General features: G+C 35.3%; 1 protein-coding gene and 1 pseudogene across 1 annotated transcript; one reads left to right on the top strand and one right to left on the bottom strand.

Moving 5' to 3' along the window:
* The first annotated feature begins 7,939 nt into the window (after window positions 1-7,939).
* LOC147406956 (pathogenesis-related protein 1-like) lies at window positions 7,940-8,675 on the top strand. Its single transcript, XM_086435303.1, has one exon. The coding sequence runs from the start codon at window positions 8,003-8,005 to the stop codon at window positions 8,483-8,485; it is 483 nt and encodes a 160-aa protein (XP_086291429.1). The 5' UTR covers window positions 7,940-8,002; the 3' UTR covers window positions 8,486-8,675.
* Window positions 8,676-10,163: 1,488 nt separating this feature from the next.
* Window positions 10,164-13,135, bottom strand: LOC147406955 (putative copper-transporting ATPase HMA5; annotated as a pseudogene).
* Window positions 13,136-16,781: the final 3,646 nt, after the last annotated feature.

Below are 16,781 nucleotides of genomic sequence, written 5' to 3'. Positions count from 1 at the left end.
CTTTATGAGCTGCTTCCAAATGTGGTTGTCGAGGTTTGTCCATAAATTGACTCAGCACGTGTACAGCATAAGTCAGATCCGGCCTAGTTACAGTCAAGTAGATTAACCTCCCAACTAAGAGACTTTGGAATGTGAAAAAGGAAATAACTGAGAGACTTTGGATGAAGGATGTCCATGGCGTTGATGCCAAAGATTCGGGTTGGGAATTTGGGTATGGTTGCATTTTCCTTTCTTGGCTTGATCAAGATAGTAGAGACCTTCCCGTTCAATTCTCGTCCTAATCATCTTCCCCGAGCGTAGGTTCTGAATGACACAAAATTGACTTATAAAAATGGTTATGCAAGATGAATCAGAGGCCAATTTGCTAATTGAAATTAAATTCAATCGGAAATATGGGACATACAAAACATTATCAAGAATCAAATCAGGAGATAGAAAAACTTTGCCAATGTGAGTCACTTGTGCTACTGAGCCATTTGGCAATTTCATAATACGGTCATTAACGGGTCTTGAATACGTGAGCAAATTTTGATCACAAATCATATGATCTGTGCACCCACTATCCAAAATCCATGTACTCTTCTTACCATTAGAGATAAGTGAGAAAATTTTACCTAAAAGTTCATCATGAGTTGGAAAATTACTAACATGGTTGGCAGAAGAAGGTTTAGTTTTCAACATGTTTAGTATTTGTTTGCACTCTTCAGCTGTGAAGGGAAAGTTCATCTCCTTTCTTTCAATTAATGCAACTTGATTTCCCTTGGAAATTGTTGCATTAGATTCAGCCTCAGTAGCCGCTTTCTTCTTGCAACAATATTCAACCGTATGTCCTTTCCAACCGCAAAAGGTGTATTTGAGATGTGCACGACAATTTTTATTGTGTGGTTCATTCTGTTACATCTAGAACATTTTGATTCACCTTCAAACTCATGAAATGTATTGATGAGATACACAAAAAATCATTGGAATATGTATTGATGAGATACACAAAAAATCTCTAATGTTGGATTTTGTGTTTGCACAGCCAAGGTCTTGTGTAATTCCTTGAGTCAAAGGAACGCGAAATGTAGATTTTCTTAAATTGTTTTCCTTTAATTGTTATCAGAATTCAGAACTGCCCGTGTGGTGTTTCCTTTATGCTACGTGACTAGTACTAATTAAACCCAAATAAAAAAGGGTTGCACTAGGTCTGCGGCAAGTGTAAAATTTGGTACAAAGAAAGGCCAACTGAGGAAACCATGTCCAATACTTGGTCAGACATGGGTCCATTTCTTTGCATTTGTTGAGCAACCTGATTACATATGTATTATATTTTTTAAATTGGAATACTAGACTGACTTGAATTTCCATCATGATGGCTAAGGTCATCTAGTCTAACGGTTGGAGAAAACTATGCCGTACGTTGTTTGCACTCACAATGTCCATTTACATTTTCATATAATAGGAATATACTAGCCTCCAACGAGATTTGAAGCACGGGTTCTAACCAATCCCCACACGTGTTTGTGTTTCCTACTGTGTTTCTCATTCCATCTCAACCGTTCGTTGAATGCTGTGTTCAAAGTCGTTGGAGATGAGAAAAGTCCTTCCACAAAAAAAAAAAAAAAGTGATTACTTGTAGAATCAACCGCAAACTGCGCAAAGTATCTCGGGATTACATTATTAAACTTTTTGAAGCTCATCCAATGGCCTGAACCTAATGATGACGACTATGGATGACGCTACCAATTTCCTTCGACAGACCTCAGCATCTGTGGGGGAAATTCTGGAACAGGACACGTGGCATGAGTTTGAGCTCGGAAGTATGTCCAAAGCTCGGATTGATGGAAAGTAAGCCCGACAGATTGAGCTCCTCGGGTGCAAATAAATGATTGAGCTCGGACCTTAGCCACCGGTAGGTAAAATAGGTCGGTTGGAGGCAGCATAGGTCGGTTGTACGGATCTGACATGTGCGACAGTGGACTGACAGCATTCACAGCTCACGTCATCACAGAGGTGGCAGGGCAGTTGCAACAACTCCTGCAGCTGACATGTCAGGGAGTGAGCCAACTGCCCAAGGTCACTTCAAAGGATGGCACAGAAACCGAACCAGATAAACGCCTATATAAGGAAGAAAACTATGGGTAAAAGAGGTTCGAATTCTTCTTCTCTTAAAAACTACACTGATCAATTTGTCTAACTTGATCGTCGGAGTGGGCTGATTTGCAGGTCCGCCCGAACTTAGAGAGAAGGAAAGTGTAGAGCAATTTTGTGCATCTACAGCATCCATGCATCTAACAACCTCATCCTCATTTCATACAGTTTTTTATGATCCATTTTAATCACTAAATATTTCCAAACTAAGACTCGGGTTCATTTCAAGAAGCTCGGCCTCAAAACTCAATTGAGCTCATTTGTAAATTTAGCAAATCATTGAGTCAATCCATGAAATCGATGGAATTAACTCCAAAATGCATTTAGAAACTCAAGAGAGAACTATGTTGCCATACTGTTACTATTATTTATTTTAAATACTAAAAACTAATTTTAAATTCTATTTTTGTAAAGTACATCATGTAATAGGAACTTCTTAAATTGCTTTCATAATTTTTATTTATATTTTTATTGTCTTAGTCAATTAATCAATCCACTTTTGTAAATACACATATGTTTAATGTCAAATTCTATTGGATTTATATATGATACAAAAGATCCAATATGGATAGATAGTCCATTAAATTAATCTAGCTAATTGATCCTAATTAATGCAAAAATTCTAGATTTTCAAGATATATGAACGAGTCAAGCATCTTAATATTATGAAAAACACTTTCCTTTCTAATTAAGTAAGATTTGAAATCTTATTAAAAGTCCTCGTTGAGTGGATAATCAAATTGGCAATCCAACAAGACAATTCTCTAAGTTTCAAAATAATAATAATAATAATAGATGGCTACTGATACCTAAATTTAAAATTATAAATTATATGATGAAAAATAATATTTTTAATTTTTTTTTTTTTTTAATATTTGAAATTCATAGAATTTTGTCCTTTACGATCTTAAAGCACCGGATCGTATTTTTTAGATGCCACAAAATGAGTTGAACGACCCTTAGTAAGATTAGCTCTACTCTAATATTTTTGTGCATCTCATATACATTATCTACATATGTTTCACTTTCACATCCCATCCCAACCTTAATAATAATATTCTTCTAGCTTTACGTCAAAGTCAAAGTCGTTTTAGATAATAAAAATCTTTCCACAAAACAAAAAAAGCGTACCTTTCAACTTAGCATCATCCTCAACCGCAAAATGCGGAGAGTGCCTCGAGATTCATACTAAGAATTATGCTTTTTAAGGTAATCCAATGGTCATAACTAATCCCAATCCTCACGGAAAGGCAATTAGACCAGTTGTGGTCGTGGTGGTGGCAGTCCACCATATATTCCTTCTCAATTTCTCATGACCTAAAAATCATGACTCGGACCTGATACATGAACCCACATGTATTAAAGATTCATAATCTGATGGTCTCAAACATTTATTTCTTAGACTTTTTGGAATAAGCATTTGATGGTTTGAAAGCATTTATTTCTTCAACTTTTTCTTGGAAAATAAGCATTTGAGGTTATTTATGAATTTAAAAAAAAAAAAAAAAAATCTTATGGGATAGTGTTAACATGTGTCCTAATCCCACATGTTAAAGTGCAATAAATACACTTTGGAAATTAGATTTTGTATCAAAATTACCCTTAAAAAATTAATTTTTTTACAAAAATACCCTCAGATTCAAATTAATCTTTTGAGGGTATTTTTTTTTATAGGAAATTCAGTTATCAAGATGTAGTCAATGCACCTAAACATGTGCCGATAGGGCACATGTAAACAAAGCCCTTCTTTTGAATTTCTTGATGAATTTAATAGACCGGAACCAGACTAACCTCTTCTAAGGTACTGTAGCCATGTGAAATTTTGACGAAAAATAAAAAAGTGACTCATGTCATGTTTGGCACCAAATTAAAGTCTAACCATTGGCCAAAGACGTTCATGTTTGATAAGAAAGCCCTCTTTGTTTCATGGAAAATCTTTTTAGGTTGTGATTTGGATACAAGTTTAAGTTTAAGCCGCGTAATTTCAGCCAAAATAAATGTTCTCTTCTTTGTTCCAAGGAAGTTTGGGCTGTTGTATCATGCCTGTTCTGGTTAAAGTTCAAAAAAGACTGACAGAGGACAAGCTCTCAGACTCTGATGTTTTTGCTTTGATTTTTCTTGAGAGTGCCGTGTGGCATTTTAATTAGTGGAGTCATTGAATAGTAAAAAATACTTTACCGTACGCATCCCAGGAAGAATGCAGATTTTGTAACTCAGCTTGATAAGATAATTCAAAAACTCACTGACGTGGCAGGTGTAAGAACCCTAGATTTTTTCCCCCTCAAATAAACAACTACACATGTTTATGGGATTGTACAATTGTGTATCCCGAGGGAAAAATCTATGATTCTTGTAGGGTACACGTCAATTGAGTTTTTGCATCCACATCACCTTGGCTCTAGTCCTACCAATTGTCATTATCATTGTTAAGAAGTATTTTCTATAAGTGTAATGATTTTGTAACTCAAAAACTAATGGATATAAAATATCATTTTTCTTCTCAATTATCTTCCTATTAAGATTACTAATCTAATTTACTTCTAAGAAATAGGTGTTGGAGTACATGTCATACTATAAGTCTCAATGAATGATATAAAAGAATATAATGTTCAACATTAGAAGAACATGAATCTACACGATCCCTTGAGGCTTGCATTAATACTAAGGTTGCAACTCAAGTGGGTTGGGTCGGCTTGGGGATTAATTGTGGGATATGATCTTATCTCTCACATTTAACAATCTGATTTTAATCAAACGAAATCTTGATGGATTCAAGTCATATACCTTTAATGAAGCTTGAATAATAAGATTAACAAGAATGAGATCTAGCAATAAGCCTGTGGTGCTCTATAAACCGATGCAAAAACAGATCTGAATCAAATTTGATCAAGAATCCTGATCCCTTGCTCTTCTACCTCAATTGACAATCGATTTCATTTCTTCAAGTTATAATCTGCCTTAAGCCAAAATAGTGGTGCTTTACCATTTTCTTCTGTATGACCAAAATAATGAGATTCTCTTATGATCATATACAATAGAGGATGGCTACCACTTTCCTCTTTAAAGAGTTTTTCTTTCCAATTCCACCCCATCATCAAATTGGAAGGAACTCTAAGAAGGTAAGAAAATGCAACCCAACCAAATTAATTGATTTAGGTCGGTCGAGTTGGATAATTTTGAACTATTTAAGGTTATTTCAATAAAAATAAATAAATGTGTGACTTGAACTTAAGACCTATTTTTTTATTTATTGAGAAAACCTTTTGTCACTATGTCCAACACTTGTTGGTTGAAAAAAAATACTCACCAAAATTTAAAATATAACTTATAAAGTAATATATCATTCGGTTCTAGGTAGATATAAGGATGGATTCGTATCCCATTCGGGTCAAGGGACACTAAAACATATTCTACATTTGATATACTTGAAGGAACGAAGCCCGTTAAATTTGTACTTGGATAAAATTTGACCCATTTTAAGTCTTATTTTTTTTTCCTACACAGGTTAGAAGTTTCGAAATGTATTGATTTTTTGTGAGAATGATCTCTTTGGTGAGGAGATTATCTTCACAAAACATCAACCCAATATGAAGCTTCTAACTCTTATAAAAGTGGTTTAGAATTGTGGATCATCGATTTTTTACCATCAATTTGTAAACCATTTTTTATTGGGTTAGAAGTTTCAGATTAACTGATTTTTGTAAGGATGATATCTTCTTTTTAAGTCATATGGGACAAATTTATGTTCCCAACGTTGGTTGCCGAACACTACCCTATATATAGGGTCAAGTTCAACATCAAAAAATATAGCCAAAGTATTTTGTCCTATATGGACTAAAAGATTTGGAATATGTTGATTTTTTTTTTCTAAGGATGATCTCTTTGGTGAAGAGATCATAATCACAAAAATCAGCTCATTCTAAAACTTCTAAGCCCACTTTATAAGTTGAAGAATTGTGGACCGTTAATTTGTAAACCACTTTTGATGGGTTTAGAAATTTCAAAATGAGCTGATTCTTTTTTGTGAGGATGATTTCTATCCTCACAAAAACTCAGCCCATTTCGAAACTTTTAGCCTATATAAGACAAAACTTAATTTGACTCCCTCCTTAAATATTAGCATTCTCCCTCACATTCTTTTTTCAATAATACCCCTTGTCCATTATGTCTTTTAGTGAAAAAAAAAAGTAGGTTAATCTTTTACATAATAAATACTAAGACATTTTAAATGCATTGTTTACAATAAATATTTTTGTAATCATTATCAATATAATAAATGCATTTATTAAAATATACTAAATATATTTATTATGTAAAATATCAACAAACCATTTTTTTTTTTTTGTTGCTAAAAGATAAAAATGGATATGAGTATTATTGAAAAAAAAATGATTGAGAATGTTAATGTTCCCATGAAATCTTTGTATTAGCATTCCCTTATACATATTCTCTGTCTTATGTTCAATGATGCGTTTTAATCTTTAATTAGAGTGTGATAAATAATTTATGTAATTGAGATTTAATAAATAAAAGGTATATATATATATATATATATATATATATATATATATATATATATATATATATATATATAGGGTCACGTTCCTAAGACTCATATTGAGACTCACATTGCGACACACCGTTTTGTCTATATGGGCAAAAATGTTTGGAAGGAGCTGATTTTTTGTGAGGATGATCTCTGTGATGAGGGGATCATCCTGGAAAAAAATCATCCCATTCCAAAACTTTCTAACCCCATCAAAATTGATTTACAAAAATTGGACGGTGTATAATTTTTCAACAAAAATTGGACGGTCTAGAAGTTTCATAATGAGCTGATTTTTGGCAAGGATGATCTCCTCACCATAGAGATCATCCTCACAAAAAATCAGCCCATTCCAAATATTTTTGCCCATATAAGACAAAACGGTGTGTCGCAATGTGAGTCCCAATATGAGTCTTAGGAACGTTGTTCATATATATATATATATATATATATATATTCTCTCTCCTATGTTCAATGACGTGTTTTAATCTTTAATTAGAGTGATAAAATAATTTTAGTAATTGAGGTGTAATAAATAAAAGTTGAGATGCCAATTAGAACTCAAAAAAAGTTCCATCCTTTTACCTTTCATTCCCAAACTACAATTGTGCTTTGGGATTCGGAACTTGCAATACTCTCGAAGGTCATCCAACGGTCTGAACCCTAAGCATGAATGGTGATAATCTAATATGTTATTTTGACTTTTCTGTGTCCAACGAAAGGTTAACCTGGGAGGCTAAACATAGGTTTCTAGGTATCCTTTACTCAGCGTATCTCTTCCAATCTGGGCCGTTGACATCGATGGTCGCACGCCAGAATTTTCTGTCTTTTCTTAGCTTCCAAAGAAATTTCAGCATCCATCATTCATCTAGCAGTCTTATTGACGACCCCAGTGTTTGTGGTCCTCAGCCATCATCGAGAGGCAATTGAACCAGTCGTTGGGGCCTGTTTTTTCCTTCATTATTGTTCTCTTCTTGTGATCTTATTAAAGTTAAGCAGCTTTTCAAGTAATCGGTAACTTAAAACCTCTTCTGTAGGTCACTTTTACAAGTAATCTTGTTTATATGAAACATACATTGGATTGACCTTAGTTCTACCACCCAATTTAAGGGGGCGGGAGCGGATGCGGGGGGGGGGGGGGGGGGGGGGGGGGGGGAATTTAGTCTTTTAAACTTTTTTTCCTTTATAATTTAGGTTTATATCCATTTTCTCCACTATTTTTTTCCTATAAATACCCTACCCATGTGTTTCATGTTTCATCAACGAAACCAAATATATTGCCTATACTAAATTATAGAGAGAAAGAGAGAGAGAGAGGGGAAGATGGGGTTGTGTAAGCTTGCATTACTAGTAGTGTGTCTAATAGGCTTAGCTCTGATGCAAGTCTCCCAAGCCCAAGACTCCCCACAAGACTACATTAACGCCCACAACGCGGCTCGTTCCCAAGTGGGGGTCGGTCCAATGACATGGGACACCAACGTTGAAGCGTACGCTCAGAGCTACGCCAATCAGAGGGCTGGAGATTGCAATCTAATGCACTCTAGTGGACCTTATGGTGAGAATCTTGCCGGGAGTAGTGGTGACCTCTCTGGCACAGATTCTGTCAACTTATGGGTTGGGGAGAGACAATACTACGATTACAACTCGAACACATGTAACGGGGGAGAATGCCTGCACTACACTCAGGTGGTGTGGCGAAATTCGGTTCGTCTTGGGTGTGCTAAGGTTAGATGCAGCACTGGGGGTACCTTTGTCATATGCAGCTATGACCCCCCAGGCAACTTTCAAGGAGAACATCCTTACTAAGACATTTATGTCTGAGCGTTTCTTATTTAATTTAATTACGGTTCTGATGTAGAATAAGTTGGTGGATTGTGTTTCCTGTTTATGTGCCGATTTCAATTTTGGCCGTCCATGCTGCTATTAGTAGATTAATAGGTATGCATAAATTCAAGGGAAATGAAGTTATATATTATATTTCTTATGAGGTGCAACATTTTATCTGTCCATGGTGAAGAAGAACTGTGATAATCTGACTACCCCACATGGCAAACTCAATCGACTGACGTGATAAGTTTGGGAATGGTAGATCTGCGTTCCTCAGGATACACGGCTGCACTTCCCTATAAAAAGTGTATCTCAAGAGAATCATGTATCTCGAGGAGCGCAGATCTATGCTTCCCGAACTTGTCATGTCAAGTAGTCCATTGAGTATACCACGTGGATAGTCAGGTTATCACGACTCAATGAAGAACTAAAGGCGTTCTGGCTTTAAAACTATGTCTAATTTAGAATAATAATAAACTGACTCAAAATAAATAAAATAACTATATGAATCCTGATATATATTGGAGCAAGATTCTTTCACAGAACCCCAAATCATTCACATAAGGCTTGATGATGAAGGTTTAAATACTTGAACCCATGCTAACTGTTCGGATACCAGTCCAGTTCTTCGCATCGGTTTAGCAACCTAATATTGGATTTATTCAACCGAAACAGCACGTGTGTCGTGATGGTTGAGATCATCAAGTTGATCTAACAATTGGAGAAATGTGTCATCTCATCATACACTTATTGAGGATGCAAGTAACTTAACATTTTGTACATCTCTCAAAAAAAAAAAAAATTCTCATTTCAATATGTGTTACCACTCCTTGTCTGATATGGCCAAGCAAAAATGCCAAATCAAATATGGATCCACCGAATCCAGCGGAATCGTCACTTAAAATTTAGTATTTTTTAAGAAATTACTAAAAAGAACTTAACACCCGTGATTATCCAACGTTTTAGGCTTTGAGTACTAAGAAGGGTAAGGCTAGCCTTATTGACTTTGCAAAGTTTGGGTCGTTCAATGCATATAAAATCATGATCTGACGTCACAAGGATGTAGACTATGAACTTTAGAGGAAAAAAATAAACTTAAAAAAGATAATTTTCAGTCAGGATAAAAATATTTTCAAAACAGTGGTTCAAGCCGAAATAAAAATATATTTTAGAAATAAAAATTTTTGGATATAATTTTTTCCATGAAATCTAGATGGTTGTGGTGTTGGATTGCCAATTTGGTATTCCATTTGAGTTCAATAACCCTTTGTAAGATTTGAATTTCTACAATATATCTTGTAGTTAGAATATGCATGTATATACGTCATATTTGACGAAAAACGACGGGCCAAAGCCGTCGTTTTTTTAAGAACTATGACAGCCCCCGCCGTCGCAAGAGTAGTTGTAAATATCGATGTCGTTTTTAGTGAACGACGGTTGGAACGTGTCAAAAAACTGTTGTAGAAAACGACGGATATGGTCATTTAAAATAAAACGACGGCCCAAACCCGTCATTTTTTTTGTCGAATTTAAATTTAATTAATTGATATAAACGACGGCTTAAAGCGGTCGTTCTTGTGTCAAACTTTTTTATAAGCATATGATATTCATTTTGGAATGATCGTTGCTCAATATAGTACATAGCTGTTAGTGGGGGCGAACCATAATAGAAATATCATAGGTAAACTCTTTGGGGTTGTACGTTACCTCCATGATAAAAGCAAATGTGATGCTTGTTACCAATTGCCTTTTTGTATTCTTCAATTTCTTTTCATCGCTGTTGTAGGCTTATGAAAGTTAATAAATCATAATTAATACTATGAATGACTTCAATATATTGCCTTCAAACAATGTTTAATAAACACTCAAGAGTAACTTCAATCCAAATCCATTTTCTTATAAACAGATGAGCATCACTAGCTACTGCAAGTTATGTTCATAGCATAAAAACCTTACATCAAACTTCAATACCTAGTAAAATAACATGACAAGATATTAGTCTTCAGCAAACTTAACTATTACACATGAATATATATATATATACAAAGCTAAAGCAACTATATCATGATTGGTTACTCAACCTGGATCCCACTAATCTCTAGGTTGTCTAAGCTCGTGGGTCTTCTATAATTCTTCAACAAGAGAGAACATCAAACAACACTAACTGATGAGGCTGCCATTGCAGCCCTAGCAATCCATGGAGGTAGACGGAATCTAGTAGATGGGAAAAGGACACCAGCAGCAATCGGAATGCCGAGAAGATTGTAACCCAAAGCCCAAATGTAGTTCAAACGAATGCGGGAAAAAGTTTTCTTGGAGAGGTCAATGGCAGTTATCACGTCTTCCAAGTTGCTCTTCATGAGGACGATGTCAGTTGCCTCAATAGCGATGTCTGTACGAGCACCAATTGCCATTCCAACATCAACGGCCACAAGGGCTGGTGAGTTGTTGATTCCATCTCCAACCATTGCCATAGTTAGGCCCGAACTCTGTAGATAATTAAATCATGTTAAAATAAAGTTAACCCAAATTCAAATTCACTAAGTTAAACGTTACGAAGAAAAAAGATGGAAATATAGATTAATTCCAAATGTAGGTGTTAACCGACCAACTACTCCAAAAGACCATCTTTAGGAGATGGGGAGAGCTATGAGTATAAGAGGGTCAGGGACTTAACTGAGGTGTGACACACCCGAGAGTGGAGGAAAATGTACACTCAACACTCCCCTTCATCCATAAGGGTGGAAAGAATCGAACCCCTGACCTATATGAACCTAGTGCTCTGATACCATGTCAACCAATGAACTACTCCAAAAGACCGATCTTTTGGTGAGGGGGAGAACTATGAATATAAAAGGGTCACGGGGATTAACTGGGGTATGACACACCCGAGAGTGGAGGACAATATACACTCCACAGTAGGAAAAGGATAAAGAACATTAGCTAACAAATACAAGTATTTATTTGTTAAACACACAAAGATAACAACCGTATGCAAAATATGATTAATGTTTATACCTGTAACTCCTTTACTTTCTCTGCTTTTTGGTCAAGCTTGGCCTCAGCAACAACACTCTCAATCTCAATCCCAACCTCCTTAGCAATGGAATGTGCCATGCCCCAATTGTCACCTGTCACCATAATGCTCCTCACATTCATAGACTTGGGAATGGATATAACATCTTGAGCACTCGGTTTTAATGGATCGGATATGGCTATTACTCCAACTACCTGCCAATCAATAGATACCAGAATCCCGGTTTGCGCCATCTCTTCAGCTTCTGCAAGAATATCTTCTGCATCGACGGGAACATGAATGTTTGAATCCAACATGAGAATCTTGTTTCCCACAATTATTTCCTTGTTTTTAACTTTAGCTTTCACACCATGGCCAGTAATAGAGAGAAATTCTTGTACTTCTGGCCAGACATTGTTCTCCTCATATTCTCTGAATTTCTTGGCGAACTCGACAATGGCCTTGGCTAGTGGGTGCTCGCTGTTTGCCTAATAAGATCATAGAATACCAACTTCTTTGAAGTCATTCTTTGTTTGATCAGTTTGATAATAAAAAAAAACTCAAGTGAACTAAATCGATTTTTTCTTGGGACAAAATCAACTGCACTGAATCGCTGTCTGAGACCAACAATGCAATATGTCAAAGAAATACAGCTAGCTTTGGTCAATAATAGAATGCAAATATTAATAAGTTGAGCCCAAGTTTTAAACATTATTTAACCATTACTAACAATAATGATTTCTTTGAACGAACAAGTGAAAAGCAAAGAAAGTGAGGCTTACCTCTGTTGCAGCAACCAATTCATAGAAATCATGAAGTACCATGTTTTGCAAGAGCCTTGTGTTGACAACTACAGGCTTTCCAGTGATGAGAGTCCCTGTCTTGTCAAACACAATGCAATTCACCTGCAAAGGTAAAATTAATCCTTATAACTTCTATTATTAATTAAAAAATTTGAGTTGAGATTGTAAAATAGAACATAACTAGAGCGAGAACTGTAGTCATAATGGTCGGCATTAGTATAATAAAGAAGATAAAAAAACATTATATATTCAAATTTTCCATCTAATCTAGATACTTATAACATGGCTTGCTAAAGCCAAAATGAATCTCAAGAATCACCAGCTCTAATATTCTTTCTCCACTCAATGCTGATTTCATCACTTTCATTGGACTTTAAAATCCTAAGACTTTTGAAATATAGCTATAAAAAACATGAAAGTAATATGGAATAATTCATTGACCTTATGTGTACTCTCCAATGCTTTGAAATATAGCTCCAACTGAAGAATGAAAGGATAATAACCTGAAAATATGAAATATTAATTATTGTCAAGACTTGAAACAAAATTATACATCGACCAAACAAGAAAGAGAGGAAAAAGTTATATTCTTACCAGAGGCACAAAATACTTTGAGATACGATCAGCAAACTTCTGCACAGGAGCTTTGGCCATCTTTACAGATTCGACAAGTCGAACAATCTGTGACAGAGCACTCTCAGAGCCAACTCTTGTAACTTGAACATGTAACACCTCGTTCTTATTCAAAATCTCTCTTATCACCGTATCTCCTTTCCTTTTTGCCACTGGTCGGGCTTCTCCTGTTATCATACTCTCGTTGACATGACTTTGCCCCCATATAAAATAAGAGAGATTCTATTATTCCCCGAACACGACCCTGACTATTAGGACCACAAACCTATACAAAAAGTGTATGGTATCAATACCTACTAACGATATGATATCATACTTACTAATATCAATGCCTACTACACAACAGTATATCATAATTATAAAATATCCTAATTATATCAACACATCTTGATATCACCACTTTCCCCTAATTTATTTTATCAGAGAAGGAATCATCCTACAAGTGACAGATGGGTTTTGCTACAGGGATAAAGTAGCATTTACGAGGCATTGTCTCCCTCAAGGTGGTTGTACTTCAACTAAAGGTTTCTACTAGGACTATTGAACACGCCCATGGTGCTTGCCTCCAATCATACGTATGGACATATCCATGGTTTCAAAACTTGGTCTCTAGATCTGACTCAGGTATGCTTGAGACCAAGACAAGATGATGAAAGCCTATACTCAACAAATCAGCTCATTTTGAAATTTCTAGTCTCATGAAAAATGGTTACAAACTAACGATTAAAAATTGACGATTCACGATTCTTCAACTTATAAACTAGGGTTAGAAATTTCATAATAAACTGATTTTTTGCCATGATAGTCTCCTCACCATAAAGATCATCCTCATAAAAAAAAATCATCTCAATCCGAAAATTTTAACTCATATAATATAAAACACTTTATCTAGGAATTTGACAGATGAAAGTTGCACACACACACACACACACGCATCTATATATATATATATATATATATATATATATATATATATATATATATATATATATATATATATATATATATATATATATATATATGTATGAGGGGTCCATTCAAATGTGTCTGAACCCCAAAATTGGTTTCTAAGTTTAAATTGAGTTGGCGATAAGCAGGCTTGCTGAATAAGAAGTCAGTTGGGCAGTGCTCATTAAGGAATAGTTCCCTCTCTGATTGCCTTTATCAATTGTTTGTCTGATACAAACCTCAAGAGGGGAGACTAACTACATCAATAATTCCAACTAGAAGTAAAAAACTCGATTAGGGAACTCCATCAAATAGTCATTTGAGATAAGAGGGATTCTTAAACATACGATGTACTTAAGCTTACAGTAACAAAATTATATATAGAAGTAATTCCATTTTCTACATAGGGACATTCTAAGTCTCCAATCACATTTTGAGGAGCAAATCCTTTGTAGCTCATTTTCCCTATAACTCTTTGTAGCTATTACTCTATGATCCACGAAGCATCCAATAGAAAAAAATAAAAATAAACAACAACTCAATCTTGAACTCATGGTTTATATCAAATTTGAAAATATATAATATATATCTATCAATTTTTTTCTTTGCTTAGATCAAAGTGTTTGAAAATTGTCGATCATTGAAAATTCTTAAATTTAAACGATTAGACGCAACTATTAATTTTATGATGTGGCACACCCTTAATTGTTAATAGCTACAAGAAAATTGGGCTACAAATTTGCCCCCCACATTTGATGCATGACTTTCAAATGTTGGTGTAAAAGAATTCCCTAGAAAAGGGAGAGGTCTTGTGTTCAAGCCCCTCATTGGCTACCTAGAAGGATTTATCCCTCTTTGCCTGTTATGTGTGGTTTGTGGGGTATTGCATGTACTCGGTGGATTTAGACGAGATATGATGCTCCAAGTGGCCAGTTGGCTTACCCCTACTAGTTGGGCCTATTGTTTAGAACCTCTGCCGTTCAAAAAAGAATAGACTTCATTGATGATTCATTGATTATTATGATACATCCTATTTGAATTATATAAGATTCAAAATATTTATATAACACAACTGAGTTGGAACAGTTGTGTGTGACACAAACTTCCCATTATCTACAATTTTGTGGGTTAAACCTCCCATCAAGATATAGTGTAATGGGACCCACGTTATTTATTTTATTCTTCACCTTTTCTAATTTTATTATATTTTCTCTTCAACCTCTTTAATAGTTTTCATCTCTTACTTTTAGCTCCTTAACCTGAAAAAGGATGCCCATCCTCTAACTTCACTATATTTTTTCTTTCACCCTTTTAATTTAATTTTTTTTTTAATAATACCCATTCAGTCAAGTTATAATTTTTTGGGACCCACGTTATTTCATTTATTCTTCACTTCCTCTAATTTTACTATATTTTCTATTTTACCCTTTTAATTAACTTTATTATTTTTCATATTTTACTTTTTTATGTCAAATTTTTTTTTAATAATATTTTTCCAATTTTATTTTTTTCGCTTTTACCCCCCTTAACTTGAAAGAGGATGTCCGTGCCTACGGCAGGGATGAATTCTAATTCATGAATATGGATAGATAATTAATCCAATGTTATATATTTAATGGGTCCCGTTCGGCACCCTAAGTTTTACCACACACTTTAACAAACGCGTTTTGTCTTACATGGGTTAGAAGTTTCGGAATGAGCTGATTTTTGGTGAGGATGATCTCTATGATGAGGAGATCATCCTCACCAAAAATCAGCTCATTCCAAAACTTCTAACCCCATCAAAATTGATTTACAAAAAATGGACGGTCCACGATTTTTCAACGTGTAAACATAGGGCTAAACATTTCGAAATGGGCTGATTTTTGGGGAGGATGATCTTCTAATCATAGAGATCATCCTCACCAAAAATCAGCTCATTCCAAAACTTCTAACCCATGTAGGACAAAAAACGTTTGTTAAAGTGTGTGGTAAAACTTAGGGTGCTGAACATTTCCCATATTTAATTGATGCAAATCTAGAATTTCAAGTTAGGTGTGAGATACACCTTATATTGATGAACAATGCCAAAGTGACTCGCAAGACACTGTGTTCGATATTGAGTTGACGTGGAGCTGTACGCTCAGAGCCATAGATGATTTTCACTCATAAAAGCATGAATCATCCTACACTGACTTCCTTGGAGACCGTGTTCAACAATGCATTGACATGAAATTTATACGGAACCTTAGATTGTTTTCCTCGAGATACAAGGTGAAAAATCTATGATTCTTTGCACACTGTAACGTCAGTGCAGTTTTGAACGCGTGTCCACGGAGGTCAGTTCAGCATTTTCCTAAATGCCGCAATGGTTCTGAGACAGCTAGATGTTGTGACAGTGTTGAACACAGTGTCATAGGTAGTCACTTTAGCATTTTTTATATTGATATGGTCCATCTTTCACAGTCTATCACGTTATTAATTGGGATGAGATATGGGCATTCGTGATTCCATCCGGCATCTACATGTGCAATCATGCATCTACATGTGTTTCTCATCACATCCCAGCCGTACCCAAAACATGTGTTTGACGATTCATCCCTGCTGCCTCTACGTCAAAGTCGTTGTAGATAAGAAAAATCTTTCCACCCAAAAAAAAAAAAAAAAAAACTAGTCTTTTTTTCACACTTTAGAAGTTTTTTAAGCTCATCCAATGGCTATAACCCATATAAGGATGACGACTATGGGCTGGATGACATCACTATATTATTCATTCATTGACGCTGCCCGGCCTAACTGTTAGTAGTCCCTAGTCCTCACGGAAAGGCAATTAAAGTAGACTCTAGGGTGGCGGCGGTGGCCCTTCATTTTTGTTTTCTTCTCATGGCCAACTATT

Source organism: Akebia trifoliata, chromosome 3 (genome assembly GCF_017979445.1).
Source record: "Akebia trifoliata isolate Shusen 1 chromosome 3, ASM1797944v1, whole genome shotgun sequence".
Taxonomy (NCBI): domain Eukaryota; kingdom Viridiplantae; phylum Streptophyta; class Magnoliopsida; order Ranunculales; family Lardizabalaceae; genus Akebia; species Akebia trifoliata.
The sequence above is the reverse complement of the archived record's forward strand: the minus strand, read 5'-3'. Positions and strand labels throughout refer to the sequence as shown.